Source organism: Cucurbita maxima, unplaced genomic scaffold (assembly GCF_002738345.1).
Source record: "Cucurbita maxima cultivar Rimu unplaced genomic scaffold, Cmax_1.0 Cma_Scf00002, whole genome shotgun sequence".
NCBI lineage: Eukaryota > Viridiplantae > Streptophyta > Magnoliopsida > Cucurbitales > Cucurbitaceae > Cucurbita > Cucurbita maxima.
In genome coordinates this window covers 1,009,453-1,036,358 of record NW_019272018.1, presented here as the reverse complement: position 1 = coordinate 1,036,358, position 26,906 = coordinate 1,009,453, and the positions used below count along the sequence as shown (strand labels likewise).

The following is a 26,906-nucleotide window of genomic DNA, read 5'->3' as shown; positions in this document are numbered from 1 at the left end:
TCCACGGTTGTCCAACGAGACATGGATGAGCATTTTAGGTAATTAACTTGTATTTTTCTTTAATTGCTTAATTATGCAAGTGGCCAAGTGGATTAAATATCCAAATTCATCTCTTTTAGATCACTTATGAGTTTGTTGACTTTTCGTGTGTTAGTTTTCCAAACCAACTAAGTTTTGGTTGAGTTACTTTTCTAATTTGATTCACTTTAGGATTATCTTTTCAAAAATATCCTTTTAGAGCTAATTTTCCGAATTTACAACTTTGAAGCTCCCTTTACAAATTTGAAGCTCATGTGGGTTAAATTTTCACATTTACCCTTGTTTTTTTAAAATACCCTTTTAGGGCTATTTTTCTAAATTTACCCATGAATGTTGCTTAAATTAAAATCCTTTAAATGGACTAATCATGAACTTCTCTATTTAAACCTAATATATAATATAATGTTCCTTAACTATGAGTATAATACATTTGGCACATTTACAAAGTTGTTCGTAAATTAGGTATTATGCAACACATCACTAACCTCGATTAATATTAAATATTCTTAATCTTCATAGTAATCTTAAAAGTAGAGTAGAACCCTATTTTCGAGTTAGTAGAGTTGGTTGGCTTGACCCAATAACAAAATGTCAACCCGCAAACTGACCTGAATTTAAATCAATCCAACCTATGCTTTGAATTGTTGGGTACTCGAGCCATATGAACATCCCTACAAAACATTCCATTTTTCTTTTTTAAATGCATCCCGGAAATTTCAATTTATTTTGGATTAAATAGAACTATATATATAATAAAATAAAATAAAATAAAAAACTATTCTTACAATTTATTTTTTAAAATATTTAAATTATAAAAAAAATCATTTTATCCATTTTTATCATAAAGTTTTAATTTCATAAAATTAGACTTTGTACTAGAATTTTCTCCTTCTACCTTTTATGAAAACATGCCATAATAAATAATTTTTATTTTTTATTATGATTTTCACCAATATAGAAAATTTAAATTTTTAACTAAATAGGACCAAAATACCCTCCTAATTTTCATTGTTTATAAAAATGACCAAAATACCTCGCACTACCCTTCTCGTTGGTGACCACTGCCACTACATCGAGCAACACTAATCCAACGATAACTCCAGTCACCAACTCCTGTGCAACTTTGACGACCACCTCCAACAATGATTGATCAATGCGTTATACATCTTAAATACAAATTTAAAGTTATTAATATAAATTCAAGTTGAAAATATATTTTTTTTTATTAAAAAAATATGTACCTAAACATTGGTTGGAGAGATGAGCAAACGATTTCTTATTATGGTGTGAAATCCTCCCTCTCTTCCTAGTAGACACATTTTAAAACGTTGAGAGAAAGCTAGAAAGAAAAAGTCCGTAAAGGACAATATCTCCTAATGGTGGGTTTGGGTTGATACACGCATTGAGCTGTGTGTTGATATTTACATGAAGCTAATAGTGGTGGACTTGGATTGTTACAAATGGTATAAGAACCACATACCGAACTGACATTTCTAATAAGGTGTGAAAACCTATTCGATTAGTCAACAAATAAGAAATAAAGTTAAAGAATATACATTAAAGTATGCATGCAATAAATAATAACATCATACCATTTGTATTTTATAGTGATATAACTCTGTGTCCACTTATTTGAAGCACTACTATAAATAGCCATATCACTAATTAAATTAAATAAAGGGATAACGATCTCCCTCTCAAACCCCACCAAGTGAGTGGAGATTTATTTTTACAAAGTCAAAGAGAGTGAGAATTAGGGTTTGTTTGAGGAGGAGGGAATTGTCAAGGAATCCATCATCAACATTTCATTCAAGGTTTGCAAAACATGTCCCGAACATATCAATGTTTTTTCTGATAAAAAATATACACACAGATATATCAACATTTGATGTAATTCTTGTTATTTTGTTCGTGTTTTATCAGTGAAGAAGTGATGAATTTAAGGTTTGAGCTGGTTCGTGGTTGGAGAGATTATTATTATGAGATGGTGATGATGAATGGAGTATCCAGAGGAGGAAGGTTTTGGAAGAGTGGCTTGATTTGTGGAGTGGTGGCTATGGCTGCCATGTTCGGATCACTCCTTTGGTTGACAAGTTCTTTCGATTCTCCTCTAAGGATTCTCGTGGATACAGATGTTGATACCGATGATGTTACTGCTCTTTTGTATCTTCTCAAGCAACCTTCTTCCCTCTTTCATCTCCAGGTAATTTATTTGAACTTATAACTCTTAGAACGAGACGGGTTTAATATTTTTTTTTAATGATATTAACACGAAAGGTTACACGCTTGTCTTTTATTAATTTTTGTGTAGATGGGCCTAAAACCCTAATTATTTTTTCTTTTGTCATAATACTTTCTCTCCTTTTCTTTCCATTTATGATCCATCTTATCTTGAAACCCCTTAATGATTTTAATTTAGAATATAATATTTTTAAAACATATATAACCATAGTATTACAAATTCTAGATTTATATGATTCGAGAACCTAACCAAATCAAGCTATCCAATCAAAATTATAAAAGTTGGGTTGAGTGCATTTTTTTTTGGTTTGGGCTGTATTGAATTTTTAGAAAATCGAAAATTCAGGTCAATTCACAGATTGATATTTTTTTGTTGGGTCAACCCAACTAATCCGAATATAGGGGTTATAACTCAACCTAACCCTACTCTACTTTTAAGATTATTATGAAGATTAAGAATATTTAACTTTTGTAATCGATGTTAGTGAAGCATTATGACTTATAAAGGTGTGATATTTGAGTTTTATAATATTTTAGTTATTGATGCAATATGTTGTGATGTCCCACATTGATTGAGGAGGAGAACAAAGCATTAATTAGAAATAGCATTTTCTTAAACAATTTTAAAAAATCTCTATTTGACTGGCTCGAGTCACCAACTCAACCAACCCGAAATTACAAATTGATCCAAAAGATTTTTCGTTTTTTGGAGACACATAAAAATATTAGTAAGGGTATGCATGTAATTATTATAGGTTAGATTCAAACAAAAACCCTAATTAATTTTTAGTTTTCCTTTAAAGAGGCTTGGAATATGGTTTTTTTTTTTTTTTTTTTTTTTTTTTTTTTTTTTTTTTTTTTTTTTTTTTTTTTTTTTTTTTTTTTTTTTTTTTTTTTTTTTTTTTTTTTTTTTTTTTTTTTTTTTTTTTTTTTTTTTTTTTTTTTTTTTTTTTTTTTTTTTTTTTTTTTTTTTTTTTTTTTTTTTTTTTTTTTTTTTTTTTTTTTTTGTGTGTAAATTTTATAATCTAAAGTATTATTTTAATATTAGATAAAGCATTATATGCCTATGCTTGTAGAAGGAGCTAGAAGGAGAAATGATTAAGTGATTGAAAATTTAACAAAAAAAAGAAAAAAACAAAATAAAGCAATTTTTTAAATAATAATGGACGGTGAATTTTTTTTTTTTTTAATAGGCAATAACAATAAATGGGAATGGATGGAGCAACGGTGGACATGCAGTGAACCACCTATACGACCTGTTGTTCATGATGGGGCGAGACGACATCCCAATTGGTGTCGGCGGAGAGGGCGGCATTTCCCCTAACGGTACTATTTCCGCCCATGTCGGTGGCTACCTGCCACTTATTGATCAGGTAATTCCATGCCCCTCTATTTTTTTTTATTTTTTTTCCCCCAAAATTCACAAATTTATTTAATTTAATTAATTTCCAATCTCCCAATTGCGTATGATTTAGGATTATAAGGTTAAATCAAGTTTGAATAAAGGTTTTGTTGAAGAGCACTGAAACTGAAATGGCGTCGTGGTTGAACAGGGCATGTCGACGGCAGGGCAATGTAGATACAGACAAGCGATTCCAGTGGGAGAGAAAGGACGCCTCTATGCCGATACCAATTTTGGTTTACGCAGAGCCTTTCTTCCTCAGGTATTGCCTCTTTTTCTTTCTTCTTTTTCAATTCAATATATTGTCGCAATGGCAGCATCTGCTCATTTCAATTGGAATTTTCACCTATTTTACCCTATTTTCCACTTCGAAAGTACTTGGAGTTCATCTTTCAGCCTGGACTTAGTGTTGTTTTTTCCATGAATTTTAAATATTGGAGATTACTTCAAGGGAACAATATCTGCTAGGGGTGTGTTGTGGATTATTGGAAGAGGAGTCCCACATCGGCTAATCACGGGATTGATCATGAGTTTATAAGTAAGGAATACATCTCCATTGGTATAAGGCTTTTTGGGGAAGCCGAAATAAAAACCACGAGAGCTTATGCTCAAAGTGGACAATAACGTACTATTGTGGAGAGTCGTTATTCCTAACATGGTGGGCTTTGGCTGTTACAAGTGGTATAGAGCCAATTATCGGGCGGTGTGCCAGCGAGGATGCTAGCCCCCAAAGAGGGTGGATTGTGAGATCCTACATTGGTTGAAGAGGGGAATGAAACATTTCTTATAAGGGTGTGGAAACCTCTCCCTAATAGGCGCGTTTTAAAAACCGTGAGGCTGACAGTGATACTTAACGGGTCAAAGCGGATAATATCTACTAGTGATGGGCTTGGGCTATTACATTATTGGTCTCTATAGTTATGGTAAATCTTCAATAAACATACGTGCATCACTTTGGACAAAACCAAGAGGAGCAATGTCTTGAAGTTTGTAGGAAATTGAAAATAAGCCTAAAATAGTAAAATAGTAATTTGGATGGACTTGGTCGTTTCTTTTAATATGTTGATCATTGACAGGGTAAGAGGAGATATATTCCTATGAAACAACCAACTGCACAGCAAGTGATGAAAGATGCAATCTCTGCAGGGCCTACTACAGTTTTTGTAATGGGAGCTCATACAAACTTGGCTATATTTCTTATGACAAATCCTCATTTGAAGAAAAATATAAAGCATATATATGCCATGGGGGGTGCTATTAGACAAACTTGCTCGCCTAATGCTGATAAATCTCATGGGAAGACATGCAACAATATTGGGAACTTGTGGCCTCCAAATGAAAATCCATATGCTGAGTTCAATATATTTGGAGACCCTTTTGCTGCCTATACGGTAATTTCTACGTACTGTTGTTATAAGTTGATTATTAACTTTCTAATCTATGATGAATAATATGCGTCAAATGTTCTAAATCATTTGCATTAGAAATTTTGAAAAGTTATGAACCTCTGATATGAAACCTTCTCTCTTTGTTTTTCTTTCTTCTTTTTCATGTATCCTTCTGCTAGTGGAGTTTTGGTGTGTTTGGGAGTGTTTTTATAATATTTTTAAGTGCTTTGCTATCCATCACTTGAGCTAAAAATACTCTATTACTGCTTGTAGTTTAAGGTGCTGTTGACTATTTTATTTATAATATACTTTTATTGTGAGATCCCACATCGGTTAGAGAAGGGAATGAAGTATTCTTTATAAGGGTGTGGAAACCTCTCCCTAGCAGACGCGTTTTAAATCCGTAAGGCGGATGACGATACGTAAAAGGTCAAAGCGGACAATATCTGCTAGCGGTGGGCTTGGGCTGTTACAAATGGTATTAGAGGCAATCATTGGACGGCGTAAGACACTGGTCGGAGTAGGGTTAGATTCTCTTCATAGTAGCCGTGAGGCTGAAGGCGATACGTAACGGGTCAAAACGGACAATATCTGCTAGTGGTGGGCTTGAGCTGTTACAAATGGTAATGGAGACAAACACCAGGCGGTGTGCCAGCGAGGACGGTGGGCCCCTAAGGGGGGTGGATTGTGAGACCCCACATCAGTTGGAGAGGGGAATGAAACATTCATTATCAGGGTGTGGAAACTTCTTCTTAGCAGACACTTTTTAAAACCATGAGGCTAATGACAATACGTAACGGGCCAAAGCGGACAACATCCGCTAATAGTGGGTTTGGACGGTTACATTTATATTACTTCCAAATATGAAATTTCTAGTGAGAAAATGCTTTGGGCCAGGGAAAAGCACATTTAGCATGATTAAAAGCTCCCAAACATATCCATATTTTCTTTTGTGTAATTTTGGAATCTGCATCTAATATTAGTGTTGCTTCTTCGAGAAACAGGTGCTACATTCTGGAATTCCTGTTACTCTTGTTCCTCTAGACGCAACAAGTACAATTCCTGTGGATAAGAAAGTATATTTGGCATTTGAACAGAGACAAAACACATATGAGGCTAAATATTGTTTCCAGTCCTTGAAAATGGCTCATGATACTTGGTCCGGCGGTGGATTTTTTGAAGTAATCTTCCATAACTGATTCAATTATCTTTCATTAAGAAAGATGCCATTTTACATGTTCATTGTAGTGACTTGGCATTTTCACAGATGTATTCGATGTGGGATTCTTTTATGGTTGGTGTAGCTTTGGCCCAAATGCTTAATCTGGACAGAGGGGGTGGAAATAATGCATATTCAAAGATGGAATATTTAAATATCACTATTGTTACATCAAATGAACCGTATGGGATCTCCGATGGTTCAAATCCACTCGTTGATGGTCGTTTAATCCCAAAATTTGGCGTCCAGAAGAATGGGGTGCACAGTGGCCATGTTCAGACAGGAATGCTAGATCCATTCTGCCTTGTTTCATTTGAGAAGGGCAAGTGTAAGGTATGTCCAAGAGATTATTCACATGTTTATTGATATAGACGGCTAGCTGGTTGAAAAGTTGATGAAGTCTAATGGCTGTATGTTTTTGTTGCTGATGAAGTTTCTTGTAAACGATTCTAAAACTTTAGTAGAAGTTTAAAGAGTTCCATATGATGGTCATAGGATGGCTATACAAAGGAGGCAGAGGGCTCTGAATCTGTTGAAGTTCTGGTTGCTGTGTCGGCTAAGTCATCTCTCAACACCAACACCATAATTGATAAAGCGTTTTATTTAAGCTTCCTGGATGTAAGAGTAATATGGCAGCTTTTTGTCGTTGTTACGTTTTCTACCTCATTTATTTTTTCAATGAAGGCTTTACTTTGTATAAAATGCAGGCTCTAAATAGTCCTCGCCAATCAGGGAGGTTTGATTTTAGAGCTCAGTTTCCTAAGTATAAGGAAGTACTATATAGACCAAAAATTGGAAAGAATTTGCTAGGAAAGCCAGTTATTTTTGACATGGATATGAGCACAGGAGATTTTCTTACTCTTCTCTATCTCTTGAAGACACCAGTTGAAATCATCGATCTAAAGGTATGGTGTTATTTTGCGTTTAGTTTCCTAAAATCTATTACTGTGGCTTTTGTGAGATCCCACATCGGTTGGGGAGGAGAACGGAGTATTCTTTATAAGGGTGTGGAAACCTCTCCCTAGCAAACGCTTTTAACAGCCTTAAGGTGAATCCTGGAAGGGAAAGCCTAAAGAGAACAATATCTGTTAGCGGTGGTTTTGGGTCACTACAAATGGTATTAGAGCTAGACATCGGGCGATGTGCCAGCTAGGAAGTTGCTCCCTTAAGGGGGTGGATTCGAAGCCGTGTGCCAACAAGGACGCTGGGCCTTGAAGGGGGTGGATTGGGGGCCCACGTCCATCACAAAAGGGAACAAGTACCAGCGAGGAAGTTGGGCCCGAAGGGGGGTGGATTCTGAGATCCCACATCGATTGGGGAGGAGAACGAAGCATTCTTTATAAGGATGTGGAAACCTCTCCCTAGCAGACGCGTTTTGAAAACCTCGAGGGGAATCCTGGAAGGGCTTTTGCCAAAGAGAGCAATATCTGCTAGCCGTGGTCTTGGGCCGTTACAAATGGTATTAGAGCTAGAACCGGGCGGTGTGCCAGCAAGGAGACTGTACCCCGAATGAGGTGGATACGAGGTGGTATGACAGCAAGGACGCTAAACCCCGAACCCAAAGGTGGGTGGATTGGGGGTCCCACATTGATTGCAGAAGGGAACAAATGCCAGTAAGGACACTGGACCTGAAAGGAGATGGATTATTAGATCCCATCGGTTGAGGAGGGGAACGAAACATTCTTTATAAGAGTGTGAAAACCTCTCCCTAGCCTACATGTTTTAAAAATCTTGATGAGAATTCTAGAAAGGAAAGTCCAAAGAGAACAATATCTGCTAGCGGTAATCTTAAACTCAATATAGATTTTGTTGATGAACTTCTAAAATCAATCAAGTCTAGTAAAAGTGTTGAAGTCAAGTTTATTACAAAAACCAAGAATTGTGTGCTTGAATGCCCGTTCAAGGAGAACTTCAAATCTTTTTCAGGAGGGGCTATTACTTCCTACTTGATATGAAGCTAAGGCATGAAAGTTTCTCTTTCTTTTGTAAGACTAACATATCATTTTACAGGGAATAATAATTAGCCCAAATGGATGGGCCACGGCTGCAACAATAGACATCGTATATGATGTATTACATATGATGGGTCGTGACGACATTTCAGTTGGTCTCGGCGATGTATTTGCCATTGGAGAAGCACATCCATCATTCCCTTCTATTGGAGACTGCAAGTATATCAATGCCATTCCTCATGGTAGCGGTGGGTTCTTGGACTCCGATACACTTTATGGATTCGCTCGAGACTTGCCTCGTAGTCCTAGAAGGTATCTTTTTTTCGAATGCATTTATCTTCATATAAGATCTCCTCATGATTTGGTATTGGAAGAACTGGGTGTGGAAGTATGAGTTTGGCCAGGCTTTTAGGAGAGTAATGCTAGTTAAAGAGCACTTTTCAAAGATTTCATGGTGTTTGGTTAAATAGAAAGTGATTCTAAAAACACTATAAACATTTTAGATCATTTTAAATTGATTTTATAGGAACAATGCTTCACTTAAAATCGTCCTAACTTACCATAAATTTTATTTGACAAAATAGCTTGAACATCTTACAATCCTACATGTCGAGGACTTCATGTGGTGGGCTTTCCCTTTTGGGCTTCCCCTCAAGGTTTTTAAAATACATCTTTTAGGTAGAGGTTTCCACACTCTTATAAAGAATGTTTCGTTCTCCTCGCTGGCACTCGTTCCCTTCTCCAATCGATGTGGGACCCCCAATCCACCCCCTTTGGTGCCTGGCGTTCTTGCTAGCACACTGCCTCATGTCTACCCCCTTCGGGGCTCAGCCTCCTCGCTAGCATATTGCCTAGTGTCTAGCTCTGATATCATTTGTAACAGCCCAAGCCCACTACTAGTAGATATTGTCTTCTTTGGGTTTTCCCTTTCGGGTTTTCCCTCCAGGTTTTTCAAATGTGTTTGCTAGGAAGAAGTTTCCACTCCTTTATAAGGAATACTTCGTTCTCCTCCCCAACCAATATGAGATCTCACAGGTAAATACTCCAAAAATCCTTGGTTCAATTGAATCAAAATATTAATGAAAAGAAAATTTTGGTGTTACTCCGAGCTTATAGCAGGGAGTGCAGGTTCATCTATGGATGAGTGGAATGGGGGTCGATGCGATGACTAGGAAACAAAATTACGTTCGGTCGACCATTGGGAATAGTTTTGATTTAAATGAAATTTAAATATGATGATTTTATCTGGAAAATCATTTGCTGTTGAGATCTTAATGAATGATATTACTTAGTCCTGTCTTCAAACACATGTAACATTACATTGCACTAGAGATCAAATTATGGACAAAACCAAGCTTTCATGTTTTTTTTTTCCTTCAGATATACAGCTGAAAATTCAGTAAAGATTGGAGCATTTAGAGACACTGATCACCCTGGTCTCAGACAAATGTCTGCAGTTGATGTTTGGACAGATGTTGTACAATCTCTAGATCCGGGGGTGAAAATTACCGTTTTAACGAATGGACCTTTGACGAATCTCGCTCAAATTATACGTTCTAGAGCCATAAGCTCAAGGATTCAGGTAAACAACCGTAACCTTTCATTTATTGTATAGGCATATTACTTATCATCAAGGATTTATGATGTGGTGAAAGAAGATTAACTGCATAATGAAAACAATATTTTTGATCCTTTAGCATTAAGATCATTGCATTTCAGCATCCAACACCAATGGAGTACCAGTTGAGAGTGGAACGAAGCATTCTTTATAAGGGTGTGGAAACCTCTCCCTAGTAGACGCGTTTTAAAACTGTGAGGCTGATAGTGATACGTAAGGGGCCAAAACGAACAATATCTGCTAGTGGCGGGCTTGGGCTGTACAAATGGTATCATAGCCAAGCATCGAGCAATGTGCTAGCAAGGACACTGGGTCTCCAAGGGGGTGGATTGTGAAATCCCACATCAATTGAAGAGGGGAACGGAACCTTCCTTATAAGGGTGTGGAAACTTTTCTCTAGTAGACGCGTTCTAAAACCGTGAGGCTGACAACGATATGTAATGGGCTAAAGCGGATAATATTTGCTAATGGTGAGCTTGAGCTCTTATAAGATAAGAGAACCCTATTAATTCGAGGTGCTTGAACCCTTCCTAACTCTTGAGATCATTCAAGCCATTCACCAAAGCACTAAATCTATGCTTTCTTTCTTCCTCACTCCCTCTATTTATAACCAAATACCACCCTACTATTTACCAATATACTCTTCTAATTCTCCTTGTTCCCTTCTAAATGTCATTCCTGAAATATTGTTTCAATTATTTGTTGTTGCAGGAGGTATACATTACTGGAGGACATATAAGTTCTAGAGACGAGGGAAATGTGTTCACTATACCTTCAAATGAATATGCAGAATTCAACTTTTTTCTCGACCCGACGGCTGCAGAATTGGTTTTAGGCTCGGGATTGAACATTACACTTATCCCATTGAACACGCAACGAAATGTAAGTTCTTTCTCTAAGATCCTCGAAAAGTTGAAGCATGGAAACAGAACTCATGAAGCACGGTTCGCTCGACGTCTACTCTTCAGGCTGTATCGCCTTCAGCAGAAGTATAACCAGTACCATCATGTGGTAAAGTTACCTTAACTTGGATTATTCTATATAGAATCTGCTTTTGTTCCTTAAGTTTCTTCATCTTCGCTGGCTTTTGGTCATCATAGAGATTTTTCATGCTGAACATGAATTTATAATCCATCTGCATTCTAGGCTCTTTAGACATTGAATTTCCATCCTAGTTGAAAATTACTATCATTTTAGATCAAAGTCAAAGTAAGTTTGATAGCATTTTGGGCTCGTTTGATCCTATTTAGTATTTTAAAATTGTATTTGTTTTCTCGTCACTTCTCTTGTGAGATCCCATTTCAGTTAGAGAGGTGAACGAAACATTCTTTATAAGAGTGTGGAAACCTCTCCCTAGCAAACGCGTTTTAAAAACCTTGAGGGAAAGTCCCTCCGAAAGGGAAAGCCCAAAGAGGACAATATCTGCTAGTGGTGGGCATGGGCTGTTACAAATGGTATCAGAGCCAGACACTGGATAATGTGCCAACGAGGAGGCTGAGCCTCGAAGGGGGTGGATTGAGAGATCCCACATCGGTTGGAGAGGGAACGAAACATAACGAGTGCCAGCGAGGATGCTGGGGCCCGAAGGAAGGTGGATTGTGAGATCCCACATCAGTTGGAGAGGGGAACAAAGCATAATGAGTGCCAGCGAGGACGCTGGGCCATGAAGTGGGGTGGATTATAAAATGGAACCTAGATTGTAACCAAACATTATTCTAAAAAAACAAAATCATTATCAAACGGTCCTTAAAGTCCTTAAAGTCGTGAACTTTTGTGCAGGACATGTTCTTAGGAGAAGTGGTTGGGGCAGTGAGCTTAGGTGGAAGGCATCGGAATCTGAAGGAAGCATTCAGATTGAAGGCTGTAAAAGTAATCACAGAGGGAGGTGAATCAAAAGTAGGGCAGACAATTATAGATGAGAAGGAAGGGAAGTGGGTGAGGGTTTTGGAGAGTGTCGAAGCACTTGCATTTTATGAACATCTTGCAAATGCATTGGCTGATCAAAACCAAACCGCTGTTATTGGAAGCTTTGAGGAACAGAAGGCTCTGTGGAGTGCCTAAGCTTTATAAAATGTATCTATATTCTTGGTTAAGTGGTGAAATGCATATTTGCTTTTGTCATGGGGGTAGAGTGGGAATTTTTCACATTAGCTGAACCGAGAATGAGACGATTCTCTCCTCATTTTTGTTTTATAAAATCTCTAAGAAGTGTCAACAACAGAATTCGAACCTACTTGGAGCGGAGAGAACTCAATTAATTTCAAACTTGTCATCTAAGCCATCAAGTTTGAAGGTATTATTTTTAAATTAAAAAATATGTAAGGGTCAAATGGTCATGTGTGGAGATCAAAGAGAATCGAGAATAAATCCACAGGAGACTATAAATATCCACAATATCTTACGTAAAAATCAAATTCGTTGATGAAAATGTAATTTAGATCTTAAATTGAGACGTTTTCCTTAGACATTCGAGTATCATATTTGTCATTTCTAAGTTGCAATGATAGAATTGCACTCGAGCCATTCAGTCAAGCGTTTGATCAAGTTTGATTGTGAAGCGAATCAACTAAGAACAAGGTTGCAAATTTTGCTAGAATAAGGTGTCCAAATTTTACTCCTAAATCTCTGATCGTAAGAGATAATGATTGTGAAGCGAATCAATTAAGAACAAGGAATGATTGTGAAGCGAATCAATTAAGAACAAGGAATGATTGTGAAGCGAATCAATTAAGAACAAGGTTGCAATTTTTGCTAGAACAAAGTGTCCAAATTTTACTCCTAGATCTCTGATCGTAAGAGATAATGATTGTGAAGCGAATCAATTAAGAACAAGGTTGCAAATTTTGCTAGAACAAGGTGTCCAAATTTTACTCCTAGATCTCTAATCGTAAGAGATAATCTAATTCTTGATTGTGGAGTGACTCAATTTAGAACAAGGTTTCCAAATTTTGCTTCTAGATTTTCGATCCTATTTTACTCCTAGATCTCTAATCGTAAGATATAATCTAATTCTTGATTGTGAAGTGACTCAATTTAGAACAAGGTTTTCAAATTTTGTATTTTACTCCTAGATCTATGATCGTAAGAGATAATCTACTTCTTGATTGTGAAGTGACTCAATTTAGAACAAGGTTTCCAAATTTTGCTTCTAGATCTTCGATCGAGATAATTTAATTCTAGCTCTATCTCTTGGTTAATTCTAGATCTTCGATCCTGAGAGATAATCTAATTCTAGCCTTATCTCTTGGTTGATCCGAATTTTGTATAAGGAGTAAGAGATAATCTAATTCTAGTCTTATCTATTAGTTGATCCGAATTTTGTATAAGGAGGAGTTAATTACTCTGATTAAGGGTTCTTGCTTCAACAAAAGCTTGGATCGTTGAGGATTAGAGTTGCCTTATCACGTCTTTTTTCTTATAAAGGAGTATGTCATCAAAGAGTTTACAACGTTCATTTTTTAGCGCAAGCAAAGCAGGAGCTCAGATATTATTATATTCCATCAAGAGAGTTTGTAACACCGCGACTAATCCTGAAAGGCATGAACGAGGTCTTCAACTAAGTTAAAGTCGTACGAGGTAGCCACAGGAGAGAAGACGAAGACATAGTGAAAGAGCTGTTTTCAACAAAGAAGGCCAGAAGCACATGTGCACGTTTCGCTGCATATGGTTTGTCCCTCACCAATGTGGTAAAGCTACTTCGCTCCTTGTTCGTTGATCGAAAAAAATCAGTGGGACAATGCTCGTATAACTGAATATGTGAGCCTCCTATGGATTCCTCCACCTCAATAATCATACCCTAATAATATTCCATCTAGCTTCTTTTTTTTTTTAAGCCTATCTCGCATATGGAGTATAAATTTAACATTTATAAAAGAAATTTTATAATTTGGTTTTATTTATTATTTATTATTATTTTTTATCTCTTTTACAAAAAAAGAAAAAAAAAAAAAGAAAAAAAAAAAGAAAACAAGCTGAATCCCACCGCCACCGGCACGCCACTCTGATTTCTTTCATCTCTTCCTATCTTCCTTTCTGCTGCAACCTCCGCCGCTGCCACGCCCATCCTCCGTCTTCTGCCCTCCCTCGCTCGCCGTCGAGGTCTGCTCCGATCGAATATCTTTTCTTTTCTTTCTTCTGTTTTGTTTCTTTGATTCAACCAAGTTGAATCAGCTTTTTCTTTCTACTTTTTGTTGACTCATCAGTTACGACATACTTTTCCCATTTCTATGTAAAATTTCAGCTTGTGTTCCTATGCCAATTTTAATTTTTACTGGAATTTCCTGTTTGAACTCACGTCCCAAGTTCGATTTTCATTTCCGTATGCTGTTCAAAACTAATTGCGTACTTTTTTTTTTTACTTTCTAATTCGATTTAAAGGAACTTCATATTTTCTTTGTTATTTTCCTAATTGTTTTGGTGTTTGTACTGAGGCGTTTTGAATTTGCAGACCATTGTTCAGTGACACACCACAAACATGGTGTGGTGCAGTAATTGCGTAAAAAGTGTTGCTGGGTCTCGAGATGAAGCTGGTTTCCTGTCAGTATTTAGTTTTAAAATATAATCTACGACAATTTGAAAACTTGAAAAGATTGGTTCTCTCTGTTGCTTGGGCTTATGATTCACTATACATTCCTAGCTTTCTGATTTTTCTTTCTTGGTTTTTGTATATCTGTTTGATAGATATTGTGATATGTGTGGGAAGGTATTGGATTTTTACAATTTCTCTCAAGATCCCACTTTTACGAAGGATTCTGGAGGGCAGGTACTTAAATTCTAGTTGTTTCGCTAAAGTCCCCCTTCCGTCTTCATCTTTCCTACTTCGTTTTTGTTTAACTGGTAATGTTGTAATATATAATATTGTATTGTTATTATGCTTCTAAATTGTCAACCCTCCCCTCTTGTTAGGACATTGTGGCATTGCTGAAATATTCCTATTTGATGTTTGAATGAACTTGCAGAGTCAATTGTCAGGAAATTTTGTTAGATCTATTCAGAGTAATTTTTCTGCTTCACGGGAAAGGACACTGAATAGAGGTTTGCTTTATGATTTACTCTCTTTTTATGACAAACTTGTGTTATACTTGTTTTCTTAAACACTATAAACTACAAAGTTTGTTCAAAATTAGGCAAGTATATTTTTAACAATTTTATCATATATCAGCTTTTGAAGATATGAGATACATGAGGAATGGTTTAAATATGGGCGAGAGTGATGAAATAATTCGTGTAGCTGGGGCATTTTATAGAGTAAGTTTCTATGTTTGAGCCCTATGTGTGGGATGTTTATATGTATACATTTTGATTTCATTGATATTTCATCATCTTTAAATTGCACTGAAGATTGCTTTAGAGAGAAATTTTACGAGGGGACGCAATACGGAGTTTGTGCAGGCTGCTTGCCTTTACATTGCTTGTCGGTAGGAGATTTCCCCTTCCCTGAATTACAATTATTCAAACTGATTGTATATTTTCTTTTGTTGTTGCATTGAGTGATGATTTAGATTTGGTAGCACAAGGCCATTCAAGTGATTTCTTAGAAACTAATTTCTTATGACCTCCCCTAGAAGCTTTTCAGGAAATGAAAAGGCTATCCTTATGTACGATATAGTCTCATTTGGGACCATTTGAACTACTATGATTTGTTTGATTGGTTTCCACAAAAAGTTCCCCCCCCCCCCCCCGTAGTTATGGGCTTCATGATGCTGTGTTTGGGAAAACATCTTGGAGTAATTCTATGGTGACCTTTCCCATGTTCATGAACCCTCACCGTTTCTTAACTCTCCCTGTAGATGTGCCTGCACATTTGCATGTATATTGGACGTGGACCAAAAATTTGTTGAATAATGTATGATGCACTAATATTAAACTCGTACTTTGTTTTGTAGGGAAAAGAATAAGCCATATCTTCTAATTGACTTTTCAAATTATTTGAGGATAAATGTGTAAGGGTTTCTTTTCCTTCACTTTAACCTTTTGATTTGTGAATCTTTAAGTTTTATATATTAGTATTTTTATGCCTCTGAGGTTGTTTGCAGCTATGTGTTGGGTGCTGTATTTTTGCAACTTTGTAAAGTGCTTAGACTTGAAGAGCACCCTATTGTTCAAAAGCTGGTTGATCCTTCCCTTTTTATTGATAAATATACTCAATGTAAGTATTTCATATCACTTGAGTTGCAAGTTTTTTTTTTTTTTTTTTTGATGAACTGAATTTTCATTGAGAAAAGTTGATTACAAGTAAAACTGACTTTTCTTGTGCTGTTCATGAAGAAGTACATTAAAAAAGAAGCATGAAACCTAATAAATAGAAGAAGCTATTGAATGTATGAAGGAAATGAGCAATTGTAAACCTATACTAGGAAATAATCACAATTGAAAAAAACGAGGTTAGAATTGAGTAAATAGCGAGAGAATCAGCTACCTTGCATGTGTGGACCAGTTCTTTCAGTACCTCCCTCGGATTGGATTGTATGTATAGATTAAACACAATTTGATTTCAATTCTTCCAATTTTGGACTCGATAAGCGTTACTGGACATCTCTGGATATAGAACATTTTGCATTAATGGTATGAAATTACAAAGGGGAAGACCCAATCCAAGGGAGTTACACAAAACCTGTTCAATTGGACAAAAGAGATGAAAAACTGTAATGATGTGATAGAGGAGAAAATTTACAAGTGATGGCCGAAGTGACCATGCTTTTAGAAAGCATATCAAAAGATAATCATAAAAAAAAATCACGTGTGCCCAATGTGTTGGTGTCCTACATTTTTCCCCCAGAAATTAACATGTTGTCATGCTATGCATATTCAAGTCCTGTGTTAGTGCTTTGTAGGTTTAACATTTTGAATATTATTGTCTGATGAACAATATTGTTCCTAGGCTTGCTTGGAGGAATGAAGGACGATGGAATGAAAAAGGAGGTCTCCAGAACTGCATTGAAGATTATAACCAGCATGAAGCGTGATTGGATGCAGGTCTGGTATGGGAACTACCGTATTTTCTATCGACTTCATGTTAGTTCTTTTTGAAGTTGATTTTGAATTCAAAAGATTCTTGCAGACAGGAAGAAAGCCCAGTGGCCTATGTGGTGCGGCTTTATACATATCTGCACTTTCTCACGGTGCCAAGTGTACCAAGTCAGATATTGTAAGTAGTGTTGATTTTTCTCTTGTAGTAAGTTTGAAATTAGAATGTTAATATTTTCCTTTTGTACTTCTTTTTGATAAGGAACGTTGTTTTTCTACATAATGATTACCAAGTAGACTGTTCTCCTTTCTTTTTCTTTTTCTTTATCTATTGTTGTAGTATGGAATGAATATGCATTTTTACCTATTGTTGTAGTACTTTCTAGTTCAATTGTCTAGGATTCATGTCAATCTATATTCATTTTATATTTCAACAATTTGTTAGATGTTGAAATTGAGTGTCAAAGTTAGGGCGTACACAACATTTTAGGAAAGTTAGATTTATTATGCTCCCAAAAGTTTAGGGGTTAATTAGAGTAGTTTCCTTTTTGTTTACAAAGTAAATTTTTAGTTGAGAATACTGTGAAGAATATTTTCTCCTAAAACTTGATGGTATTAGAGCCAAACCCTAGTCGTAATAAACCCTAGATGCTATAAATTCTAGTTGTTGGTCATCATCTCTCACCGACATAACCTTGTTTCGGCAACTCCTTCATCGTCAACACCATCCTAGTTGTCACTCATTATACCTCGGTTGGGCTTCAACATCATTTCTCTCTTCTTCGTGCTCGTTCACCAACCAGCTTTCTACGTTGGAGCCATCACCTTCGTTCACTAGTCATCGTTCATCATCTGCATGGAATCTTTGATTGTCAACTTTTGTCATCATTTGCATGTGCATTGCGATCATAGTTCACTGAAACCTTTGTTTGGGGTTTGTTCTTCAGACACTATGTGGGTTTAGTGCTTCGGTTGAAGTTGCTGCCATTAGACACTTGCCATCAGACAACTTGCCATCAGACACCTTGCCACCACAGTCAGCACCTCATTGCCGTCAGCACCTGATTGGGAGAGGCAATTCTCATTGTCACAAACCTGCTAAATCTTATGCCTTCTTATATTCATAACTTGGCTACTCCTCACAAGGTCTTCCTTCAAATTTTTTCTCATCCTTGATTTGGTCCCAAAAGTCTTTGGGTGCAACACCTTTGTTCATATCCATTCCCAACATTGTAGCAAATTAGAACCTTCAAGCACACAAATGCATATTGGTGGGATGCTCAACCAATCAACGAGGCTTCCCAAACGAGCATATGTTACAATGGATGCTGCTTTCATCGAAGATATTCCATTTTACTCTAAAATTGATCATAAGGGGAGGGTGTGAGTGATAATCAGGCTTGGACCTCCTTACTTGAAACTTTGCTAGAGTTGTTCATTTCATCTAATCCTTAGATGATTCCTTCACGTAGCACTCCCGTTTCTCTAATTGATACTCCTATCATATTTCTCCAAGCCCGAGAAGAGGTCTCTTCTCAAACACCCATTACAAAGATTCCTTAGATCGCTAGTGGAAGACTCATCCCTTATCCAAGGAGAAACAAGCAAGTTGAGCAGATAGGTCTCAAATTTAACAACCTCCCAAGAGTTTGAAATGGTTTTAAATTCTACCAAACAATCCATCAGAGGGATAAAGGTGAGTTGGATGATACAGTGATTCCTCACGTTGATGATTTAGACTTGCCAATTGTAGTGAGGAAGGGGTTAAAGTTGTACCATGTACCCAATTGGAAACTGTGTCATATGATAGTTTATTCGATTCTTATTGAGCTTTTGGTTCTATTGTTGATAGTGTTCATTTACCAGCCAAAATCCATGAAGCTCTAAGGCATTCCAGATAGAGAAAAGAAGTAAAAGACAAGATTGACGCGCTTAAAAAGAACGACACATGAACAGCGACAGATTCGCCTAGTGGAAAGTGAATGATGGGATGTAGGTAGATTTTTATGCTGAAGTATAAAGTAGATGGGAGTTTCAAAAGATTCAAGGCTAGACTTGTTGCCAGAGAATTCTCTCGATCCTTTGGGATTGACTATTAGGAGACATTTGCGCAGGTAGCTAAACTCAACATTATAAAAATCATCTTATCTCTAGCGGCCAATCTTGATTGGGGGTCTTCAGCACTTAGGACATCCAAAAGGTCTTGAATGATGTTTTGGAAGAACACGGATATTCCTCTTGGTTATAAATAGAACATTGATCCAACAAAAGTATGCAGATTTCAGAAGTCTCTTCACTGACTTGCTCGGTAGATTGCTCAACTCTTGTTTTTAGCCTTAAATATTCTCAATGCTAGTCAGATCATACTTTGTTCTTGAAGAAGAGATTAGAAACTCAGATTATTCTCTTAATAGTATGTGTTGACGATATCGTTCTCTTTGGAAATGATGAAACATAATTGCAGATATTGAAGAATCGCTTGGAAAAGAATTTGAGGTCCAAGATCTTGGGAATCTCCTCAAATATTTTCTAGTTATGGAGGTTGCTCAATCTCTTAAAGATATAGTTGTTTCCCGAAGAAAATATGTACTAAATCTTAAAGGAATGGACGTCCTGGGGTGCAAACAAAAAAAAGCTCCTTTGGACTCACAAAGGAACTTGGACTTAATCAAAAGATTGCACTAGTTGACTGGGGTAGATACCAACACCTTGTAGGACGTTTCATTTGTCTTTCTCAAACACATCCAGATATTAAATTCACAGTCAACATGGTTAGTTAATTTATGCACCGTCCTAATGAAGTGCATATGAAAGTTGTGTACAAAATTCTTAAATATTTGAAGATTACTTCAGGGGAAGGACTATTCTTTAGAAAAACCAAGGAGAGAAATGTTGAAGTGTATTCTGATATAGACTGTGTAGGTGATATTACAGATTGAAAATCTACCTCTGGTTATTGCTCTTTTATATGGGGCAATCTTGTAACTTGGAGAAGTAAAAAACTTGTTGCAAGTAGTAGTGTTGAGGTAGAATCGAGAGCTTTGTCTTGTGACATTTGTGAGGGTATATGGATTAAGAGAGTTCTAAGTGAAGTGAGAGAAAATGTTATACATCACCAATACAATATCTAGCTCAGTCGGATGTAGCTTGTTGGAATAGATCTCTCCCTTACCCTATTCCGATTCCTTGGTGTTAGTCATCCTTCTTGGCTAGATCTTGATTCAAGTTCTAATACCAATTTTGGTGGGGTCAAAAGCCTAACGGCGGTATTTTGTTGGTCTTTAAAGAAAATTGTACAAAAGGGTAAGCCTCAGCAGATATATAGGCTTGGCTTCTGGGACGATGAACTGTAAATACAATGGTGGTTGAACAAATTAACCACATTAACTAACTAATATATTAACTAATAACAAAGAAAAGCAACTAATAACAAACATAATAAAATTACCTGAGCTCGGCTTCAAATATAGCCTCGATAAACAAATCAAACTACTATCAACTTTGTTTTTTTTACATGCCTTTGTGTTTTGCTTTCATTTTTCTTAATGAAAGCAAAGGAGGAGTCATGATGGGTTCTTATACCACGAGGAACCATGTTCATCATGGTGAAACTACTGTTATTTCTTCTTTTTGGGGATGGATTATAGATGCAAAAACTTAAGCTATGAGGCAGAGGTGTGTTTAGTTTTTTTCAATATATTTCCTATAACACCCCAGTTATATAATACAAATGTTGGATATGCAATTAGTGTCCAGATTATTGTTTACAATCTAATCTCAAGAATAAAATTAGCATAGATTACATTGTTATTTCTTCTGATTTTTTGATATATCATTTGTGGCTGTCTTATTTATGATCTCATAAATTTGTACCAGATAAAAATTGTGCATATTTGTGATGCAACATTGACAAAGCGGCTAGTTGAGTTCGAGAATACAGAATCTGGGAGCTTAACGGTAACTGATTTGCTTTATGAAAGTCGATTACTATCATTGGTATATTGTTTAATACAAGCTATTAGAGATGCTGGCAATGGAATATTTATATTCATCACAAGTTCACTGAGAAGTGTTGTTTTACTGTAACAGAAGCTTGCTATCCTTTTGGCATAAAAGCTTGGATTCTTTGACTTTGTGTAGTTGAGGCTGCTTATATTGGATTGTGGTTGGGAAGAAACTGTTTTCTTTTTGTTGATAAAACTACGTTGTGGAGATTCTTGGTGCAACATATATAATTACTATTTCCCATTTCATGTCAATTTGAGTCTTACTTTTCCTATGTGGTCAAAACAGGATTCTCATCTCTCCTATGCCATTGAAATAGGTTTACTTATTTAGATTTATATTTACACTAAATGGATAGTGAATTATCTGTCAGAGAAAAAAAATGTATTTGTTGGAGTGTTGACATATTACCATAACCCATAAGCTTAAACTATTGGGTTGATTGGTGATTTTATATGGTGTCAGAGCATGAGATATTTAGTCCAAAGCCCTAAAATCTCATCTCTTCCCCAATTAATATTGATTTCCACTTGTTGGGCCTTTTATAAATTTTCAAGCTTATGTGTGAGGAGTGTAGGAGTATGGATACACTTAAGTTGATCCTAACTCATAAGTTTCAGCTTTTGTGTTGATTGGTGACTTAACTATTGCTAACTCAACATGATGAAATTTTTAATATGGATTTTTTGTTTGTAATATTTGTTATCCATACATGGAACATATGTTCTGATTTTTGTTCAAGCCCTTGCACATTGATCTTGAGGAATATCTTCCATCTGGAAATTCTAGTGTTTGAGAGAGAAGAATTTTAAAGTTGGTTGTATGCCATACATGTTTTTGCTGATGACTATATAATTTAAAATCACTAGTTTATATTCAAAGGGCGAAGATCTATCCTGCATGCTCCTTAATTTCAAACCAGGGAATAAACCTGAGTATTGATAATACTCCTTGATTATTTCCTTGTTTAGATGGAGGAATTTATTGTCATGGCAGACAAGGTCAAGGGAAGCAACTCTTCTACTGAGCGCACTGATGGGTCCAAAAATGGCTTGAATAAATCGGGTGATGAAGTACTTTGCGTGCATAAGAATGACTGCAAGAAGCCATATGCTCTTGGTCTTTGTAAAAGTTGTTATGATGATGTGAATCTTTCTTTCTTTCTTTTTCCTTTTTGTGCTGAAAATAAGTTATATGTAAATTGCACATTTTTAATCTCCAGGAAATTTGTGCAGTTTGTTGAGCTTTCTGGAGGACTCGATGGGGGATCAAATCCTCCAGCGTTTCAGTGTGCTGAGAGAGAGAGAATGGCAAAAACAATGGTTGAGGAAGGTGCTAATGACTCTATTGCTACTGGAAAACTTCCACGGGGGCTAAACCCATGCAACAATGTAATGTTTTCTTCAACAAAATTCTCCTTTTTTTCCTTTTCGTTTAGGTTTCTTACTAATTGGCATCATAAAAAGTTGTGATGATTTTCTTCGTTGTGAAGAGACATCGACAGAAATTAGCACTGTTTTGATCCATTCTAAACTCAAAATCAGGCAAATAATATTTTTGAAAAATTTGCTGGAAAATTTAATTTTTTGAGGCTAAGAACGTTTCAAAGTAGTGTCATTCACTCAAATTTGATAATTTCTTCCTTTTAAAGTTTATATCAATGTTAAGTGATCCAGGGAATGAGGTAAGTATTGAGGTAAGTCTTGAGGTGGCACGTAAAGGTCTAAGTGAGGCTTGAGATTCATAGTTGAATTGGTGGTGTATTTTGGGACTTGTCTGATTTCAGTCATCTGTCATGAATTTGTTGAGAGATGTCAATTGATCAAGTGATGGATTGTGTCACAGTTGCACTAAAAGAGAGTGGATTGTGCTGCTATTAAAAGTACACAAGAGGCAACATGTGTTATCAAGTAGTCTGCTAGTATGAGCTTGATAAGTGCCAAAAAAATGTTTTTTTTTTCTAATGCGACTGAGGGAGCAGTGGACTAGAAACTGAAGAGTAGCTAGTGAAATTTGGGGTATTATGCTAGAATTACATTAAACAAAATGAAATCTAGTACCAAGTTTCATAACTGTTTTTACTTTAGTTCTGATCTTCTAGTTGTGCATGTAATTTGTATCAGTGGTTATAGAAACAAGGTTCTTTGGTTAGATACAGAAATTGAGATTCTATTTTTATTTACTTTTGTTTTCTTCCCGTTATGTCTCTCTTTGATGTGTTTTTTTTTTATAGACTGATAAAGAATTGGGCGGTGCACATGCGGATGCATCAAAAACTGTTTCTTCTACAGAAGAAGCTGAAAGGAAGGGTAACATGCAAATCCTTTACTTTATGATGCATTAATGGTTGTTGGTTTTCAATTTGATTGATCTACGAGATTTATAAAAAGGATGGAAAACCCAAGCCAAATGAGCAGAAGACTTCTCCAATCAGACAAAAGTTAATCAAAGCTATATGTACTAAAAAGAGATGACAATTTACACCAAGAGATAGCTAAGGAAGTCATCAAGAATGGCTGTTGACTATCTCTATTATTCTTTTCTCGTTGTCTGAGTTGCATGATGATGTTTCAGGAGCTCAAAGAGGACTTGACGATGGTGCTTCTGATGAATCAGAAAATTGGTCTGATATTGATGATATTGAGGTTTCTTTCTTTCGTTCTTTCTTTTTTGCTAGTTCATTTCACTATGGATATTTGCATAAAAAGTTGGAAAGAAGTGTGCTATAAAATATTGTATTTTTTTCTAGAGGAATGATTCTGTCAATTGTGTCTACTCTAAGTGCATGTTTGGGAAAATTTAAACTTGCATTGACTCAATACCTAGCACCTGTGGTTGTTGGGATATTACAGGTTACTTTATACTTCAATTCTTCCGTTTGGATATCTGGCACATCTCTACTAAGATTTGTCTGCCACTTTACTCCTCAGTATAGTTAAAACGCAAGCCTGACTACATGGTCGGGTAATTATGAAAATTTTGGTTAACATTGAAGTTTATCTTGTGTGCGATGTCAAAGAATTTCACGAAAGTCTGTCATTCTTTCTTTAGGAGGTGCAGAAAAAATTCACCTTCATCTGGAGGAGCTTTATTGGTAAAATTTAACAAGTTTATCATGCCTACTTCTGCTGCTCTTCATACCTGTGCAGCATTCTTTTCTGTTTCTTTTTCTTTCCTTCAACTGATCTCCTCCCATACTAACCTCATTTCTCCCTCACATTTATTTTTCATTTAAGAAAAGGCAATTCACTAACGAGGTTTGTTAAAAAATCTGGACAATAAAGCATATTTACAAATGGGAATTCCACACAGAAATCGAAGTGAATGTCCTCATTTTCTCCATGTAAACATGTTGAACCTTTAGTAGTTATACCAATGCAATGCCTTTTTATTCATTTACTGTGAGCATACTGTTCCATTATGCTTATTCTTAGTTAAGCTTCTCAGAGCTTACTTTTTTAGTGAAGAAAAAAGATTTCATTGGTAAATGAAATAAAAGGAGTTGAGCACTCCTAGCCACCACCAAAAGGTGTATTACATAAAGATCCCCATTTAGTGATTAAAGACGAAAGACTATAATCAGAAAAGGTTGTGAACTAAAAATAACTATTTCTATGAAAGTGTCAAAATTGGAGAACAGTGTCTGAAAATTTGATAATTTATATTACTCTAAAGAGACCAAAAGAGCACCATGTTAAAAGCCAACCATAACAACTTGTTTGGACCATAAAACGAATGATGCACAAAAATCAAAGCTAAGAGATCAAACACATTGTTTGGTAAATCCAAACTCCAACCAAAAGCTTTTAAAGTAGAAGTCCAGTATCCATAAGCAGAAGAACAACCAAAGAGGTGTTCTGGAGTCTCATTGTTAGAAAAACACATAACACACCAAGAAGGAGATGAAGAACAATGTGGAATATTGTCGTTGTAGACAATCAACAGTACCAACACCTCCCTTGAAAAAATCTTTATTTTCTATGGATAATTATCTTTCCAAATAACAGAATAAGGTTGTTTGAAGTTGGACCAGTCACAGAAAATGCTTTATTGTATTTGGATAAACATCTTTCCAAATAACAAAGGTTGTTTGAAGTTGAACCACTAGGTTGAATTAAATCTGCCATTAAAGAACTAACAGGAATAGACTTTGAAGGGTCTTGAGGATAGAAGGTAAGAAAGATGAGTACATTTGAAAATTTCAGCTTCATTGAGATTCCCTCCAAAGGCTATCCCAAACAGCATGTGTTGGATTCATAAAGATGCAATATCATGCTACCTGTTTGATAATTTTTTTGTCGTGGTAAGGCAGGAGCTAATTTCTCACCATTTAACCATAAGTGTGCCAAAAAATTGTATGTAGCCCATTTCCAACCCTTTTTTTGAATGAGTACCAATGAGTGCAATGTTGAGACTAATGTGCTTCCAAGGAGACTTTGAAAAGCCCCCTTAAAATAAGAGATGGTCATAAACATTCAGCATTCGGTAAGTAATATGTAGCCACAATAAGTTGTCACCAAAGAGCATTTTTCTCATGTAGAAACTGCCATATCCATTTAGCCAAGAGAGCCTCGTTCCATTGTTTTAATTACCAATCCCAAGGCCTCTCTTAAGTTTGGAAAGTTGAGTTGTCTTCCAGTTTACATTGTGCATTCAAAATATTTTCTAACGAGTCACTTTTGAGGGAAGGTGGAACAACGAGAGGTAGTAGATTGGACAATTAGAGAGTGGTTTGAATAGGAGTATGCCTACCACCTTTAGATATACAGGTATATTTCCAATTGTGTAACTTGTGATGAATCTTCTCAGTGACATGCTTCCAAACAATTGAGCCTTTTCGATTCCCACCCCATGGACATATTTGCTTCCACTCCTAATGGCCTTTCCAGGGCATCGATGATTTTCACCTATGTTCCACTCTTTGCAATCCCTGGAAGCCGTACCCAGGTAAGATAGGTAGAAGGCCAGGATCCTATTTTGCAACCAAAAAATCCAGCTACTGTTTCCAAGTCCACTGGAGTATTAATGCCCAAAATTTCACTCCATCCAAACTTTTTTAATGATCGACCAATGCATGGATTTGTGTAGCTTTGGATCCCTGACAAAGGTTCCAAGGAATAAAAGAGTTTTAAAGCAGAACTTTTACGAGAAGCATTTAGTGTCTGCTCGTTGCTGTCTCTCTAACATCTTTATCCTTCCTCTGCTTTTGTTTTTGTCTTTTTTTTTTCCTCCTCTTTTTGTTGGCTTGTTTCCTTATTCTACAAGAATTGAATATTGAGTACCAACAAGCACTCTTGATTTTGGACACACTCGATTTTGAATATTTTTTCCTTGAGTAAAAAAATAAATAAAGAAACAAAAATGTTTTATCTGGTTGTCTATAATTGTTGAGTGAATAAAGAAGGGTGAAATAAGGGGTTTTCAACTTTGGAGCATGCTTCTTTACATGATTTATCATCTTGAATTTTTCAGTATTCTCTCTTGATTCTAGACTTGATGCATAACCCACTCAAACATCAATATGTTGCATAGGTTGACGGGTATCTTCACAATGAGGAAGAGAAGCATTACAAAAAGATAATTTGGGAAGAGATGAACCGGGAGTATCTTGAGGTACATATTTTCATTCTATTTCTTGGTTTTTAGACTTGAGAAAAGTTATCTGAGAAAAAAAGCTGCATAACTGGACTATGCGTGTTGTGCTATATTTATTGCCAATTATTCCTTATTGATAACTGAACTCTGTTATACTTTGTATAGGAACAAGCAGCTAAGGACGCAGCAGCTGCTGCTGCAAAGAATGCTTATGAGGCCAATTTTCAAAATTGTTCTGCAGATTTGAAGGCAGCAAAGGATCTTGCAGATGCTGCGGCAGCTGCTGTTGCAAAATCTAGAAAGGTTTCTTTAGTCTTTCTTTTGTATTTCACTTCTGCCATTCACTTATTTAGCTTTACACTTGATGAATTCTTTTAAGTTTTTTAATATAGTAGAGGACATTGCATCTTCTTTCTTTTGTAGTTTTTTTTTTTTTTTTTTTTTTTTTTTTTTTTTTTTTTTTTTTTTTTTTTTTTTTTTT

The 26,906-nt window shown here is 36.0% G+C and overlaps 2 protein-coding genes and 2 long non-coding RNA genes across 4 annotated transcripts in view; 3 read left to right on the top strand and 1 right to left on the bottom strand.

The window, feature by feature from the left end:
• Window positions 1-1,774: 1,774 nt before the first annotated feature.
• Window positions 1,775-12,069, top strand: LOC111469442. Its single transcript, XM_023114706.1, has 13 exons — window positions 1,775-1,853; window positions 1,963-2,242; window positions 3,474-3,653; window positions 3,834-3,944; window positions 4,759-5,073; window positions 6,075-6,251; window positions 6,338-6,622; window positions 6,785-6,907; window positions 6,997-7,194; window positions 8,300-8,553; window positions 9,622-9,823; window positions 10,571-10,870; window positions 11,639-12,069. Exons 2-13 carry the CDS (start codon window positions 1,973-1,975, stop codon window positions 11,918-11,920), a joined length of 2,697 nt encoding a protein of 898 aa, XP_022970474.1. The 5' UTR covers window positions 1,775-1,853; window positions 1,963-1,972; the 3' UTR covers window positions 11,921-12,069.
• Window positions 6,902-26,906, bottom strand: part of LOC111470303 — a 22,873-nt gene continuing 2,868 nt past the window's right edge. Inside the window, exons 2-3 of the long non-coding RNA XR_002715016.1 lie at window positions 25,621-25,631; window positions 6,902-6,979 (exon numbers count right to left, since the gene is read on the bottom strand). This is a non-coding gene — a long non-coding RNA (uncharacterized LOC111470303). The remainder of the gene's footprint in view (window positions 6,980-25,620; window positions 25,632-26,906) is intronic.
• LOC111469566 (transcription factor IIIB 90 kDa subunit-like) overlaps window positions 13,808-26,906 on the top strand; it is an 18,430-nt gene continuing 5,331 nt past the window's right edge. The window contains exons 1-17 of the mRNA XM_023114874.1: window positions 13,808-13,957; window positions 14,307-14,395; window positions 14,540-14,621; window positions 14,818-14,893; window positions 15,021-15,106; window positions 15,200-15,276; window positions 15,745-15,801; window positions 15,895-16,007; window positions 16,740-16,834; window positions 16,920-17,006; window positions 20,702-20,782; window positions 21,802-21,975; window positions 22,066-22,221; window positions 23,064-23,139; window positions 23,405-23,475; window positions 26,363-26,443; window positions 26,591-26,728. Coding sequence (XP_022970642.1) covers window positions 14,334-14,395; window positions 14,540-14,621; window positions 14,818-14,893; window positions 15,021-15,106; window positions 15,200-15,276; window positions 15,745-15,801; window positions 15,895-16,007; window positions 16,740-16,834; window positions 16,920-17,006; window positions 20,702-20,782; window positions 21,802-21,975; window positions 22,066-22,221; window positions 23,064-23,139; window positions 23,405-23,475; window positions 26,363-26,443; window positions 26,591-26,728 — 1,512 coding nt within the window. The 5' untranslated portion in view covers window positions 13,808-13,957; window positions 14,307-14,333. The remainder of the gene's footprint in view (window positions 13,958-14,306; window positions 14,396-14,539; window positions 14,622-14,817; window positions 14,894-15,020; window positions 15,107-15,199; window positions 15,277-15,744; window positions 15,802-15,894; window positions 16,008-16,739; window positions 16,835-16,919; window positions 17,007-20,701; window positions 20,783-21,801; window positions 21,976-22,065; window positions 22,222-23,063; window positions 23,140-23,404; window positions 23,476-26,362; window positions 26,444-26,590; window positions 26,729-26,906) is intronic.
• On the top strand, window positions 23,482-24,665 carry LOC111470310. Its single transcript, XR_002715017.1, has 2 exons — window positions 23,482-23,794; window positions 23,882-24,665. It is a non-coding gene; the product is annotated as an uncharacterized LOC111470310 (long non-coding RNA).